The sequence below is a fragment of the Coregonus clupeaformis genome, chromosome 22, assembly GCF_020615455.1.
Source record: "Coregonus clupeaformis isolate EN_2021a chromosome 22, ASM2061545v1, whole genome shotgun sequence".
Taxonomy (NCBI): Eukaryota; Metazoa; Chordata; class Actinopteri; order Salmoniformes; family Salmonidae; genus Coregonus; species Coregonus clupeaformis.
In genome coordinates, this window is record NC_059213.1 from 3,268,414 (window position 1) to 3,281,996 (window position 13,583).

General features: G+C 41.7%; 1 protein-coding gene across 1 annotated transcript in view; it reads left to right on the forward strand.

Moving 5' to 3' along the window:
* The window catches only part of LOC121572297 (microsomal triglyceride transfer protein), a 38,619-nt gene that overhangs the window by 15,605 nt on the left and 9,431 nt on the right, over nt 1-13,583 (forward strand). The window contains exons 11-13 of the mRNA XM_045206373.1: nt 3,880-4,091; nt 11,617-11,714; nt 11,911-12,032. Of these exons, the coding sequence (XP_045062308.1) occupies nt 3,880-4,091; nt 11,617-11,714; nt 11,911-12,032 (432 nt within the window). The remainder of the gene's footprint in view (nt 1-3,879; nt 4,092-11,616; nt 11,715-11,910; nt 12,033-13,583) is intronic.

The window sequence follows — 13,583 nt, forward strand, 5'->3', positions numbered from 1 at the left end:
AGTGGGCAAACCTACAAAATCAGCAGGGGATCAAATACTTTTTTCCCTCACTGTGTGTGTAAATATATATATACAGTGGGGAGAACAAGTATTTGATACACTGCCGATTTTGCAGGTTTTCCTACTTACAAAGCATGTAGAGGTCTGTAATTTTTATCATAGGTACACTTCAACTGTGAGAGACGGAATCTAAAATCCAGAAAATCACATTGTATGATTTTTAAGTAATTAATTTGCATTTTATTGCATGACATAAGTATTTGATCACCTACCAACCAGTAAGAATTCCGGCTCTCACAGACCTGTTAGTTTTTCTTTAAGAAGTCCTCCTGTTCTCCACTCATTACCTGTATTAACTGCACCTGTTTGAACTCGTTACCTGTATAAAAGACACCTGTCCACACACTCAATCAAACAGACTCCAACCTCTCCACAATGGCCAAGACCAGAGAGCTGTGTAAGGACATCAGGGATAAAATTGTAGACCTGTACAAGGCTGGGATGGGCTACAGGACAATAGGCAAGCAGCTTGGTGAGAAGGCAACAACTGTTGGCGCAATTATTAGAAAATGGAAGAAGTTCAAGATGACGGTCAATCACCCTCGGTCTGGGGCTCCATGCAAGATCTCACCTCGTGGGGCATCAATGATCATCAGGAAGGTGAGGGATCAGCCCAGAACTACACGGCAGGACCTGGTCAATCACCTGAAGAGAGCTGGGACCACAGTCTCAAAGAAAACCATTAGTAACACACTACGCCGTCATGGATTAAAATCCTGCAGCGCACGCAAGGTCCCCCTGCTCAAGCCAGCGCATGTCCATGCCCGTCTGAAGTTTGCCAATGACCATCTGGATGATCCAGAGGAGGAATGGGAGAAGGTCATGTGGTCTGATGAGACAAAAATAGAGCTTTTTGGTCTAAACTTAACTCGCCGTGTTTGGAGGAAGAAGAAGGACGAGTACAACCCCAAGAACACCATCCCAACCGTGAAGCATAGAGGTGGAAACATCAGTCTTTGGGGATTCTTTTCTGCAAAGGAGACAGGACGACTGCACCGTATTGAGGGGAGGATGGATGGGGCCATGTATCGCGAGATCTTGCCCAACAACCTCCTTCCCTCAGTAAGAGCATTGAAGATGGGTCGTGGCTGGGTCTTCCAGCATGACAACGACCCGAAACACACAGCCAGGGCAACTAAGGAGTGGCTCCGTAAGAAGCATCTCAAGGTCCTGGAGTGGCCTAGCCAGTCTCCAGACCTGAACCCAATAGAAAATCTTTGGAGGGAGCTGAAAGTCTGTATTGCCCAGCGACAGCCCCGAAACCTGAAGGATCTGGAGAAGTTCTGTATGGAGGAGTGGGCCAAAATCCCTGCTGCGGTGTGTGCAAACCTGGTCAAGACCTACAGGAAACGTATGATCTCTGTAATTGCAAACAATGGTTTCTGTACCAAATATTAAGTTCTGCTTTTCTGATGTATCAAATACTTATGTCATGCAATAAAATGCAAATTAATTACTTAAAAATCATACAATGTGATTTTCTGGATTTTTGTTTTAGATTCCGTCTCTCACAGTTGAAGTGTACCTATGATAAAAATTACAGACCTCTACATGCTTTGTAAGTAGGAAAACCTGCAAAATCGGCAGTGTATCAAATACTTGTTCTCCCCACTGTATATATATATATATATATATATATATATATATATATATATATATATACACAGTGGGGGAAAAAAGTATTTAGTCAGCCACCAATTGTGCAAGTTCTCCCACTTAAAAAGATGAGAGAGGCCTGTAATTTTCATCATAGGTACACAGGTAAAAATCCAGAAAATCACATTGTAGGATTTTTAATGAATTTATTTGCAAATTATGGTGGAAAATTAGTATTTGGTCAATAACAAAAGTTTCTCAATACTTTGTTATATACCCTTTGTTGGCAATGACACAGGTCAAACGTTTTCTGTAAGTCTTCACAAGGTTTTCACACACCGTTGCTGGTATTTTGGCCCATTCCTCCATGCAGATCTCCAGTGATGTTTTGGGGCTGTCGCTGGGCAACACGGACTTTCAACTCCCTCCAAAGATTTTCTATGGGGTTGAGATCTGGAGACTGGCTAGGCCACTCCAGGACCTTGAAATGCTTCTTACGAAGCCACTCCTTCGTTGCCCGGGCGGTGTGTTTGGGATCATTGTCATGCTGAAAGACCCAGCCACATTTCATCTTCAATGCCCTTGCTGATGGAAGGAGGTTTTCACTCAAAATCTCACGATACATGGCCCCATTCATTCTTTCCTTTACACGGATCAGTCGTCCTGGTCCCTTTGCAGAAAAAACAGCCCCAAAGCATGATGTTTCCACCCCCATGCTTCACAGTAGGTATGGTGTTCTTTGGATGCAACTCAGCATTCTTTGTCCTCCAAACACGACGAGTTGAGTTTTTACCAAAAAGTTATATTTTGGTTTCATCTGACCATATGACATTCTCCCAATCCTCTTCTGGATCATCCAAATGCACTCTAGCAAACTTCAGACGGGCCTGGACATGTACTGGCTTAAGCAGGGGGACACGTCTGGCACTGCAGGATTTGAGTCCCTGGCGGCGTAGTGTGTTACTGATGGTAGGCTTTGTTACTTTGGTCCCAGCTCTCTGCAGGTCATTCACTAGGTCCCCCGTGTGGTTCTGGGATTTTTGCTCACCGTTCTTGTGATCATTTTGACCCCACGGGGTGAGATCTTGCGTGGAGCCCCAGATCGAGGGAGATTATCAGTGGTCTTGTATGTCTTCCATTTCCTAATAATTGCTCCCACAGTTGATTTCTTCAAACCAAGCTGCTTACCTATTGCAGATTCAGTCTTCCCAGCCTGGTGCAGGTCTACAATTTTGTTTCTGGTGTCCTTTGACAGCTCTTTGGTCTTGGCCATAGTGGAGTTTGGAGTGTTTGAGGTTGTGGACACTGGACAGGTGTCTTTTATACTGATAACAAGTTCAAACAGGTGCCATTAATAGAGGTAACGAGTGGAGGACAGAGGAGCCTCTTAAAGAAGAAGTTACAGGTCTGTGAGAGCCAGAAATCTTGCTTGTTTGTAGGTGACCAAATACTTATTTTCCACCATAATTTGCAAATAAATTCATCAAAAATCCTACAATGTGATTTTATGGAGAAAAAAAATCTCAATTTGTCTGTCATAGTTGACATGTACCTATGATGAAAATTACAGGCCTCTCTCATCTTTTTAAGCGGGAGAATTTGCACAATTGGTGGCTGACTAAATACTTTTTCCCCCCACTGTATATATGTATATATACAGGTGTGTGCCTTTCCAAATCATGTCCAATCAATTGAATTTACCACAGGTGGACTCCAATCAAGTTGTAGAAACATCTCAAGGATGATCAATGGAAAAAGGATGCACCTGAGCTCAATTTCGAGTCTCATAGCAAAGGATCTGAATACTTATATAAATAAAGTATTTCAGTTTTGTATTTTTAATGAATTTGCAAAAATGTCTAAAAACCTTGTCATTTCACTTTGTCATTATGGTGTATTGTGTGTAGATTGCTGAGTTTGTTTATTTTTATTTAATCAATTTAATATAATAAGGCTGTAATGTAATAAAATGTGGAAAAAGTCAAGGGGTCTGAATACTTTCCGAAGGCACTGTATATAATAGTATTTTCAGATTTGATTGAACAGATAGATGATAGCAGTGTGGAACTATAGTGAGAAGTCGTTTAAAAGGGCAGTAGGTCGGGTTCAAACTCATGCCGACATCGTAGACATGTGTGCCCGGAGGTTGCGGCATTAGCGCTAGACCAGCCTGGCCACCAAAACTGATATTTTAAACTGTTGTCGTGCCTCACTCCATTTCAGGTGAAGCAGACAGTGAACCGAGTTTACCACCAGAACCGCCGGGTCTACGAGAAGAATGTGAGGGCAGCAGCCGCGGACGTGGTCCTCAGCAGCAACCCCTCATACATGGAGGTGAAGAACGTGCTCCTGTCCATCGGAAACCTGCCCAAAGAGTTGAACAAGTACATGCTTTCCAAGGTCAAGGACATCCTCCACTTTGAAATGCCTGCCAGGTGGGTGATGGGATTTACATTTGATTTTATGATTTTGGGGTATTTTCATTTTATTCAGACAGAAATAGCACTAAATGAGTGGGGAGACTAGTGGTGGGGCTGGGATTCGTACCCACACTGGGGTGATGTATATGTGGTGCAGGCAGTGGCGTTACTTGCTAGACCAGCAGGCACTCATTAGATTTTATTTATTTGACAATTAAAAACCTAAGTTGAAGGCAGGCATTACTTACAGTGAGCTCCAAAAGTATTGGGACAGTGACACATTTTGTTGTTGTTTTGGCTCTGTACTCCAGCACTTGGGATTTGAAATGATACAATGATTATGAGGTTAAAGTGCAGACTGTCAGCTTTAATTTGAGGGTATTTCCATCCATATCGGGTGAACCGTTTAGAAATTACAGCAATTTTTGTAGTCCTCCCATTTTAGGGGACCTGAGTGTACAAAACATAAAGAATAGCCCCCCCAACCCTCCTCATAATAGCCTCAATTAATTGGGGCATTGTCTCTACAAGGTGTCGAAAGCGTTCCACAGGGATGCTGGCCCATGTTGGACTCCAATGCTTCCCACAGTTGTCAAGTTGGCTGAATGTCCTTTGGGTGGTGGACCATTCTTGATACACACGGGAAACGGTTGCGCGTGAAAAACCGAGCAGCGTTGCAGTTCTTGACACAAACCGGTGGCACCTACTACCAGTCCGGTCTCAAGACCACATATTGAGTGTCTTGGTGTCGGATACATTTGTACTTGGTCTTGACTCTGTCTCGGACAGTGAGGACTCGTAATTTCTTAGTCAGTGCATAAAACCGCTTCGCCAGGCCAACTATATGCACTCCTTTCTTGAAACATTAATATCTTAACAGCCTTTATATCTATTATAGACATGTTTGCGCAGTGGCGAACCTATAGGCCTTTAGTGTGTGACAGGTTCGTGATTGTGAAAGGACAGCAACCGTAATACCAGCGCACTCATGTAGGAGAGTGCACTTTTTGTGAAACACAAAAACACGAGCCACGGCCTGTTCACCCCGCTATCATCCAGAAGGCAAGGTCAGTACAGGTTCATCAAAGCTGGAACTGAGAGACTGAAAAACTGCTTCTATCTCAAGGCCATCAGACTGTTAAATAGCCATCACTAGCCGGCTACCACATGGTTACTCAACCCTGCACCTTAGAGGCTGCTGCCCTATATACAGTGAGGGAAAAGAGTATTTGATCCCCTGCTGATTTGGTACGTTTGCCCACTGACAAAGACATGATCAGTCTATAATTTTAATTGTAGGTTTATTTGAACAGTGAGAGACAGAATAATAACAAAAAAATCCAGAAAAACTCATGTCAAAAATGTTATAAATTGATTTGCATTTTAATGAGGGAAATAAGTATTTGACCCCTCTGCAAAACATGACTTAGTACTTGGTGGTAAAACCCTTGTTGGCAATCACAGAGGTCAGCTGTTTCTTGTAGTTGGCCACCAGGTTTGCACACATCTCAGGAGGGATTTTGTCCCACTCCTCTTTGCAGATCTTCTCCAAGTCATTAAGGTTTCGAGGCTGACGTTTGGCAACTCGAACCTTCAGCTCCCTCCACAGATTTTCTATGGGATTAAGGTCTGGAGACTGGCTAGGCCACTCCAGGACCTTAATGTGCCTCTTATTGAGCCACTCCTTTGTTGCCTTGGCCGTGTGCTTTGGGTCATTGTCATGCTGGAATACCCAACCACGACCCATTTTCAATGCCCTGGCTGAGGGAAGGAGGTACTCACCCAAGATTTGACGGTACATGGCCCCGTCCATCGTCCCTTTGATGCGGTGAAGTTGTCCTGTCCCCTTAGCAGAAAAACACTCCCAAAGCATAATGTTTCCACCTCCATGTTTGACGGTGGGGATGATGTTCTTGGGGTCATAGGCAGCATTCCTTCTCCTCCAAACACGGCGAGTTGAGTTGATGCCAAAGAGCTCGATTTTGGTCTCATCTGACCACAACACTTTCACCCAGTTCTCCTCTGAATCATTCAGATGTTCATTGGCAAACTTCAGACGGCCCTGTATATGTGCTTTCTTGAGCAGGGGGACCTTGCGGGCGCTGCAGGAGTTCAGTCCTTCACGGCGTAGTGTGTTACCAATTGTTTTCTTGGTGATTATGGTCCCAGCTGCCTTGAGATCATTGACAAGATCCTCCCGTGTAGTTCTGGGCTGATTCCTCACCGTTCTCATGATCATTGCAACTCCACAAGGTGAGATCTTGCATGGAGCCCCAGGCCGAGGGAGATTGACAGTTCTTTTGTGTTTCTTCCATTTGCGAATAATCGCACCAACTGTTGTCACCTTCTCACCAAGCTGCTTTGGCGATGGTCTTGTAGCCCATTCCAGCCTTGTGTAGGTCTACAATCTTGTCCCTGACATCCTTGGAGAGCTCTTTGGTTTAGCGGAATATCATCTGCAGGCAGCAAGAGTGTGCAGTTTTCAACTGGTTTTGGCATGGAGCAGCTCACAGAAGAATTACATCAGTAGCCGGTAGGCTAGGAAATATGTTTTAATTTATGATATCTACCAGTGAATGCTAACTAAGGCAACAATGGGTATGCAAACCAGGTATTAACTTTAGTCTGAAGTGTTGGTTAGTAGGCTATTTGTGATGCGCAATTGTCATCATGTGCTGTTTGCATCAGTGGCGTAGACATGGATGGGCATTGGTGGACAGAGGCCCACCCACTGGGGAGCCAGGCCCTGACAGGCCCACCCAATTAGATTGATGTGGTTTAAGCATTGTTGTGGACTTAGACCATCACATTTTTGTATTTCTTCTATTTTTAAAAAGTAAGACTTTGAGAGTGAAAATCTGAAAAATCTATAGGAAAACTCATTAAAGAAAACAGGAAAACATAGGATTTTTCACACATGGTGTGAAACTTTTCCAGGCTCCACTACACCACTGCATAGGGCCAATGGAAAGACAGCAGTCCATAAACATGGACATAATAAGCCAGTAAGAATGCAAAAACACAACCATTAAGCATTTCCCAATCGAAATTTACAACTATGACTTCCCATTGCAAAAAACATTTCATGTCTAGCACACAAAGTAACCGGTGAACTAAAGTTTTTAAAGTGGAACTGAACTACTTTGCAGATATGAAACAAACAGACAATCATATCAGTCAAAAATATCAAATTCCCAGTCTATGCTACAAAACCAACTTTATAAAAGGTTTTTAAAAAAGGTTATATTTGACTTAATGTTCCATGACGTACACTAAGGCATTGTTGGCAGAATAGATGGATGCAGTTCAATGCAAGATTAATATAATTCACCAATATTTTTCTTGGTAGTCCAAAAAATATTGCTATCAGGTTGTAAATTACAGCGGGCCTGGTACATTGTTTGCTGCCTCCATTCAGGATGCACTGTTTCAGTTTCAATGACTCATTATTCTGGACAAAAACAGACAAATGTAACTAAGGCTGGGAATGTCAATACAATTAAACTAGCAAGGGTAATGATCACAAGTCAGTCATAACGTGGCTAATACGCTAGCGTATCTACTTATGTAGCAAGCTAAAAACACGGAGCCTAATGTTAGCTAGCTGCTAGGAGGATGTCATGTCATGCCATTAGAGGAGTGGGTTAGTGACTGACCTTTCCCCGTCATATCGTTTTTCGGTGGCTATACACAGCTAGAGATGCAGGTGTCATTTTATTAGCTAGCAAGAACTTATGCTAACTGGATAACAGTCTCTTGCGTTCACAAATTCACTCTGGCTATCTACTCCAATTTCAGAGCACCCTCCGTTGAGTGTGCTAGAGTTCAGAACAACTGATTAATTTACGAACGCTCAACACCCTCTGAATATGACCGGTGTCAGTAAATGTAGGCAAAAAAAGTAATATTTAGCCAAGAACACTCTAACATTTAAACAACCTAACCAGCTTTGCTACGGCGAGTAAAATGGTCAGAGTGAGGTGTTCTCTCATTTGTGTCTGGAAGTAGCTAGCTAGCAAGCTAGCCAACTTTAGCCAGTTAGCTTGGTGCTTGGTTGGGACTTTATTTATTTATTTTTATTTCACCTTTATTTAACCAGGTAAGCCAGTTGAGAACAAGTTCTCATTTACAACTGTGACCTGGCCAAGATAAAGCAAAGCAGTGCGATTAAAAACAACAACACAGAGTTACATATGGGGTAAACAAAACATAAAGTCAAAAATACAACAGAAAATATATATACAGTGTGTGCAAATGTAGCAAGTTATGGAGGTAAGGCAATAAATAGACCATAGTGCAAAATAATTACAATTTAGTATTAACACTGGAATGATAGATGTGCAAGAGATGATGTGCAAATAGAGATACTGGGGTGCAAATGAGCAAGATAAATAACAATATGGGGATGAGGTAGTTGGGTGGGCTAATTTCCGAGGGGCTGTGTACAGGTGCAGTGATCGGTAAGGTGATCTGACAACTGATGCTTAAAGTTAGTGAGGGAGATAAGAGTCTCCAGCTTCAGAGATTTTTGCAGTTCGTTCCAGTCATTGGCAGCAGAGAACTGGAAGGAATGGCGGCCAAAGGAGGTGTTGGCTTTGGGGACAAGCATGCATTGGCAGGCAAGCTGCAGAAGGACGAGGCTACAATTCCCCATCGTTTATCAGTGCAATTTTGATGACCAACTAGCTGAAAAAGTTTGAAAGGGTTTATCTAATGTTCCTTCGTTAGATTTTAGCTCATCTTGCTCTGGCTAGCATTAGTTGTTGATCTTGTTGTTGTTGATGTGCATAACTGAGGGAGAGAGAGCCTACCTTTTCATGGTTGTTTGATCAATATGACTAAAGTTCCCAAATGTAAGAGGACTCCCGTGGTGTTTACATATTTGCAGAAATCTATTCAGGTGTATTTTGTGGCTTTTGGCGAATGCGTTCTAATGATCTAAAGTTGCGCTGTTGCAACTGCCTGTAAACACACAATCCAGTTCAAAGTGAATGATGGCAGGCCCGTGTGGCAAATGGCTTGTTTGTATAAAGGTCTACTGTAGCTCTGATTTGGCTACTGGTTTGTGTAGCCTCTGGTCTGTTTTATTTACTGCAGTGTCTATGGGTGGCAGGTAGCTTAGTGGGTAAGAGCGTTGTGCCAGTAACCGAAAGGTCGCTGGTTCTAATCCCCGAGCCGACTAGGTGAAAAATCTGTCGATGTGCCCTTAAGCAAGGCACTTAACCCTAATTGCTCCTGTAAGTCGCTCTGGATAAGAGCGTCTGCTAAATGACTAAAATGTAAATGTAAAATATTAATTGTCCAAACGCACAGCCACTTTCCCATTATATTCTGCTATAGAATTTCCACAAATTCCTTAGTATACGTAATTCCCAAACATTCTAAGAATTTATGAAAATGTGAAAATGCCCATATCTAAGTGGTTGCTTGTCAGAAAATGTATTTACAATAGTTTAATTCTTCCTGGGGTTGTATATGAACAGATTTTAATAAGATTTCATGTTGGTAAAATGCTGTCTGTTCCACTTTAAATGCAACAATGTTTCACACACATACATTATTTTCAAAGAGATGGCTAACAACAGCAAGTGCGCTGCAATAAAATACACAGTTCCACTCACCATATGATGATAATTTGAAACTTAACTTCTTGTTGAAAGTTATTCTTGAAAAGGGAGAAGCTAACAAATTAGCAACAACATCCTCTTTGATAACACCTGCTGCATCCGCTGCAAACTAGCTGACAACAAAAGCTAGCTAGCTAGACCGTGGGAAAACTACTGCTCACTATTGCGCAGTGACCTGTTGAAGTTTCCATACGTTTTTGTAAAAAAGGTCCCATCCATTAAGTCAAAATGTGATTGGTTAATTCCACTGTCAATCGAAATGTTTGCCCTAATACAGTTGAATGGCAGTTGCCTTTATCTAGCTTCTGATGGCCTAGCCAATGGCTTACTTAGCTAGCTAGATTTATCTCCCCAGAGACCAGCAAAGAAAAATCCTGATTGGATATTTTTTTCTCTTCAGCGTTGACCCTTTCCTTTCCAACAAAAACTGAACAAATTAAATCAGAACATCATTGAAAATAATAATATAATTATCGTTATTATATTATTATCATTATTTTATAAATCCTTAGCCCTTCTCTGAAGGCATAGAAGGCCCATTGTTCCCCACTGTGTTTGGGTTAGTAATAATTTGTAGGGTGGCTCTATTTTCTATTTGTTACTTTTATTTCGTATTATTATTTTTATTATTTTTATTTTTTGGTATTCTTTCTTAAAACTGCATTGTTGGTTAAGGGCTTGTAAGTAAGCATTTCACTGTTGTATTCGCCGCATGTGACAAATAAAATTTTATTTGATAAAGAATCCATATGTTGTTCTGAAATATGAACACAGAAAAACTGGACATTTTGAACTCTTATTATGGTGGTGATTTGACAAAATTACAATCATGGTCTTGTCTCGGACTCCTTATCCCCCTCCCGGTCTTGGTGTTGTCTCAGTGTCGCCCCCCCTCCGGTCTTGGTCTTGACTCTGATTCAATTTGCTCCGGTCTTGGTCTTGAATCGGTCTCGCTTTAGGTGGTCTCGAACACAACACTGCCTACTACCATACCCCGTTCAAAGGCACTTAAATATTTTGTGTGGCCCATTCACCCTCTGAATGGCACACATACACAATCCATGTCTCAATTGTCTCGAGGCTTAAGAATTATTATTTAACCTGTCTCCTCCCCTTCATCTACACTGATTGAAGTGGATTTACCAAGTGACATCAATAAAGGATCATAGCTTTAACCTGGATTCACCTGGTCAGTCTATGTCATGATAAGAGCAGGTGTTCATAATGTTTTGTACACTCAGTGTATGTTTATTGAAGTAGTCAAAAGTTTAGTATTTGGTCCCATATTCCTAGCATGAATGGTCCACCACCCATGGACATCCAGGCAACTTTACACAACTGTGGGAGGCATTGGAGTCTACATGGGCCAGTATTTGGTCCCATATTCCTAGCACACAATGATTACATCAAGGTTGTGACTCTACAAACTTGTTGGATGCATTTGCTGTTTGTTTTGGTTGTTTCATATTATTTTGTGCCCAATAGAAATGAATGGTAAATAATGTGTTTTGTCTTTTTTAAGTCACTTTTAAATAAGAATAGAATATGTTTCTAAACACTTCTACATTAATGTAGATTCTAGCATGATTACGGATAATCCGGAATGAATCGTGAATAATGATGAGTGAGTGAGAAAGTTATGGACGCACAAATATATCCCCAAGACATAACCTCTCACCATTACAATAACAGGGGAGGTTAGCATTTTTTGGGGGTATGATATTTATGCTTCTGTAACTTTCTCACTCATCATTATTCTCAATTTATTCAGGATTATCCGTAATCATGGTAGCATCCACATTAATGTAGAAGTGTTTAGAAACATATTCTATTCTTATTTACAATAAAAGTGATTCCAAAATGACAAAATACATTATTTACCATTTATTTATATTGGATGCTACAATTTACAGCAAAATTCTACGGCAAGCCATGAAGGACATGATCTCCCATAACTATGACCGCTTCTCCAAGGTTGGGTCATCCTCTGCTTTCTCTGGCTTCATGGCACGTAAGTGACCCCCCCTTACTCCTGTTCAATATAAATGAAAAACAACTTTCCACATTAAGGACTTTTTGAGTACATGTTAAAGGAAAATCGATACAGCTATGTGCTATAATCATAGATGGATCAAGTTAATTGTTTTGTTGATTAGCCAATTTATGTACTGTATAATTATGTTTATAACTAAATCAACTTCCTGCAGGTACCGCTGATGCCACTACCACCTACAGTCTGGACATTCTGTACTCTGGCTCGGGGGTCCTCAGGAGGAGCAACATGAACATCTACGGAGCCAGTAACGGCGCCCTGCTACATGGCCTCCAGGTAATGAGAATGAATTGGTGAATTGATAATGAAGAAATTGTATCATTATATTTACAGTGCCTTCAGAAAGTATTCCAGGGTTTGCACAAGGTGCTTGAGGTGCTTAAAGTACTTGAATTTGGCACTCTGAAATTCAAGTACTGGAATACCTTAAATCAGACATTTTCTCAAGTTGGTAGTTGAAAAGTACCTGAATTAAAATGAGAGGACAACAGAAAATGATCAAATATGTTAATATGAAAAATATTAGAAAAATGTGATCTAATTTCCAGGCAGACTACCAAGTTTTATTTCCTCACGTGTTTCGCGCTCTGGTTACCAGGCGAGCTCGCTCATTCCACTGGCGCCAGGCAGGTACAGAACTGACTGATTAGGCGCCTCCAAATGTCAATTCGATAGCTAAAATGGTTGCGTCTGGCAAATGTAGATTTAATCCTTCCTGGCAGGATATTGATATTTATACATCGGGTTTGCCAGACGCAACCAGACGCAACCAGGGATATAGTGGAGGATAAACGCCATTTACGCACCTTTTTTATTTGCGAAATAGCGTTTACTCACCTTTTTTTATTTTGTTAATCTAATCACGCCTACCTCTGCGAACGAGTGGAATCATGAGTAATTCATGTAGGCTCGTTATGTTCGCCTGCTCCCGCCGGAATTGGATGGTTAGCAGCGCATTAATTCACTACTCTGTCCAACGGGAAACTCCGCCCACGACATAGGCAGAGAGGTGAAACTAACTAGCTCAGCGGAGACCTACATTAGCAAGTGGCAGAGAGACGCCGCTGACAGTGGGATTTTTTTTAACATCCCTCGACTCCTGCCGTTTCAACAGACATCCCCCAAACAAAAAACCCCTGACTCTCGGAGAATGAGTTTACAACGTCTAAATAGTAACAGATATTTCAGTCAGATGTCTAGCTAGCTAGCTAGGTATCTCAAGGGCTGGCTATTAGCCAGGTAGCTAGCTATAACTATTCTGAACCAAAATATAAACGCAACATGCAACAATTTCAACGATTTTACTGAGTTACAGTTCATATAAGGAAATCAGTCAATTGAAATACATTCGTTAGGCCCTAATCTATGGATTTCACATGACTGCGCAGGTGCGCAGCCATGGGTGGGCCTTGGAGGGCATAGGCCCACCCACTGGGGAGCCAGGCCCAGCCAATCAGAATATGTTTTTACCCACAAAAGGGCTTTATTACAGACAGAAATACTCCTCAATTTCATCAGCTGTCCGGGTGGCTGGTCTTAGACGATCCAGCAGGTGAAGATGCCGGATGTGGAGGTCCTGGGCTAGTGTGGTTACACGTGGTATTACCCTGGTATTCACAAAGTGGGATTAAAATTGATTTAATTGTCATTTTTTGTCAACCATCTACACAAAATACTCTGTCAAAGTGGAAGAAAATAAAACACTATCTTCATTAGATAAGTATTCAAACCCCTGAGTCAATACATATTAGAATCACCTTTGGCAGCGATTACATCTGTGAGTCTTTCTGGATAAGTCTCTAAGATCTTTCCACACCTGGATTGTGC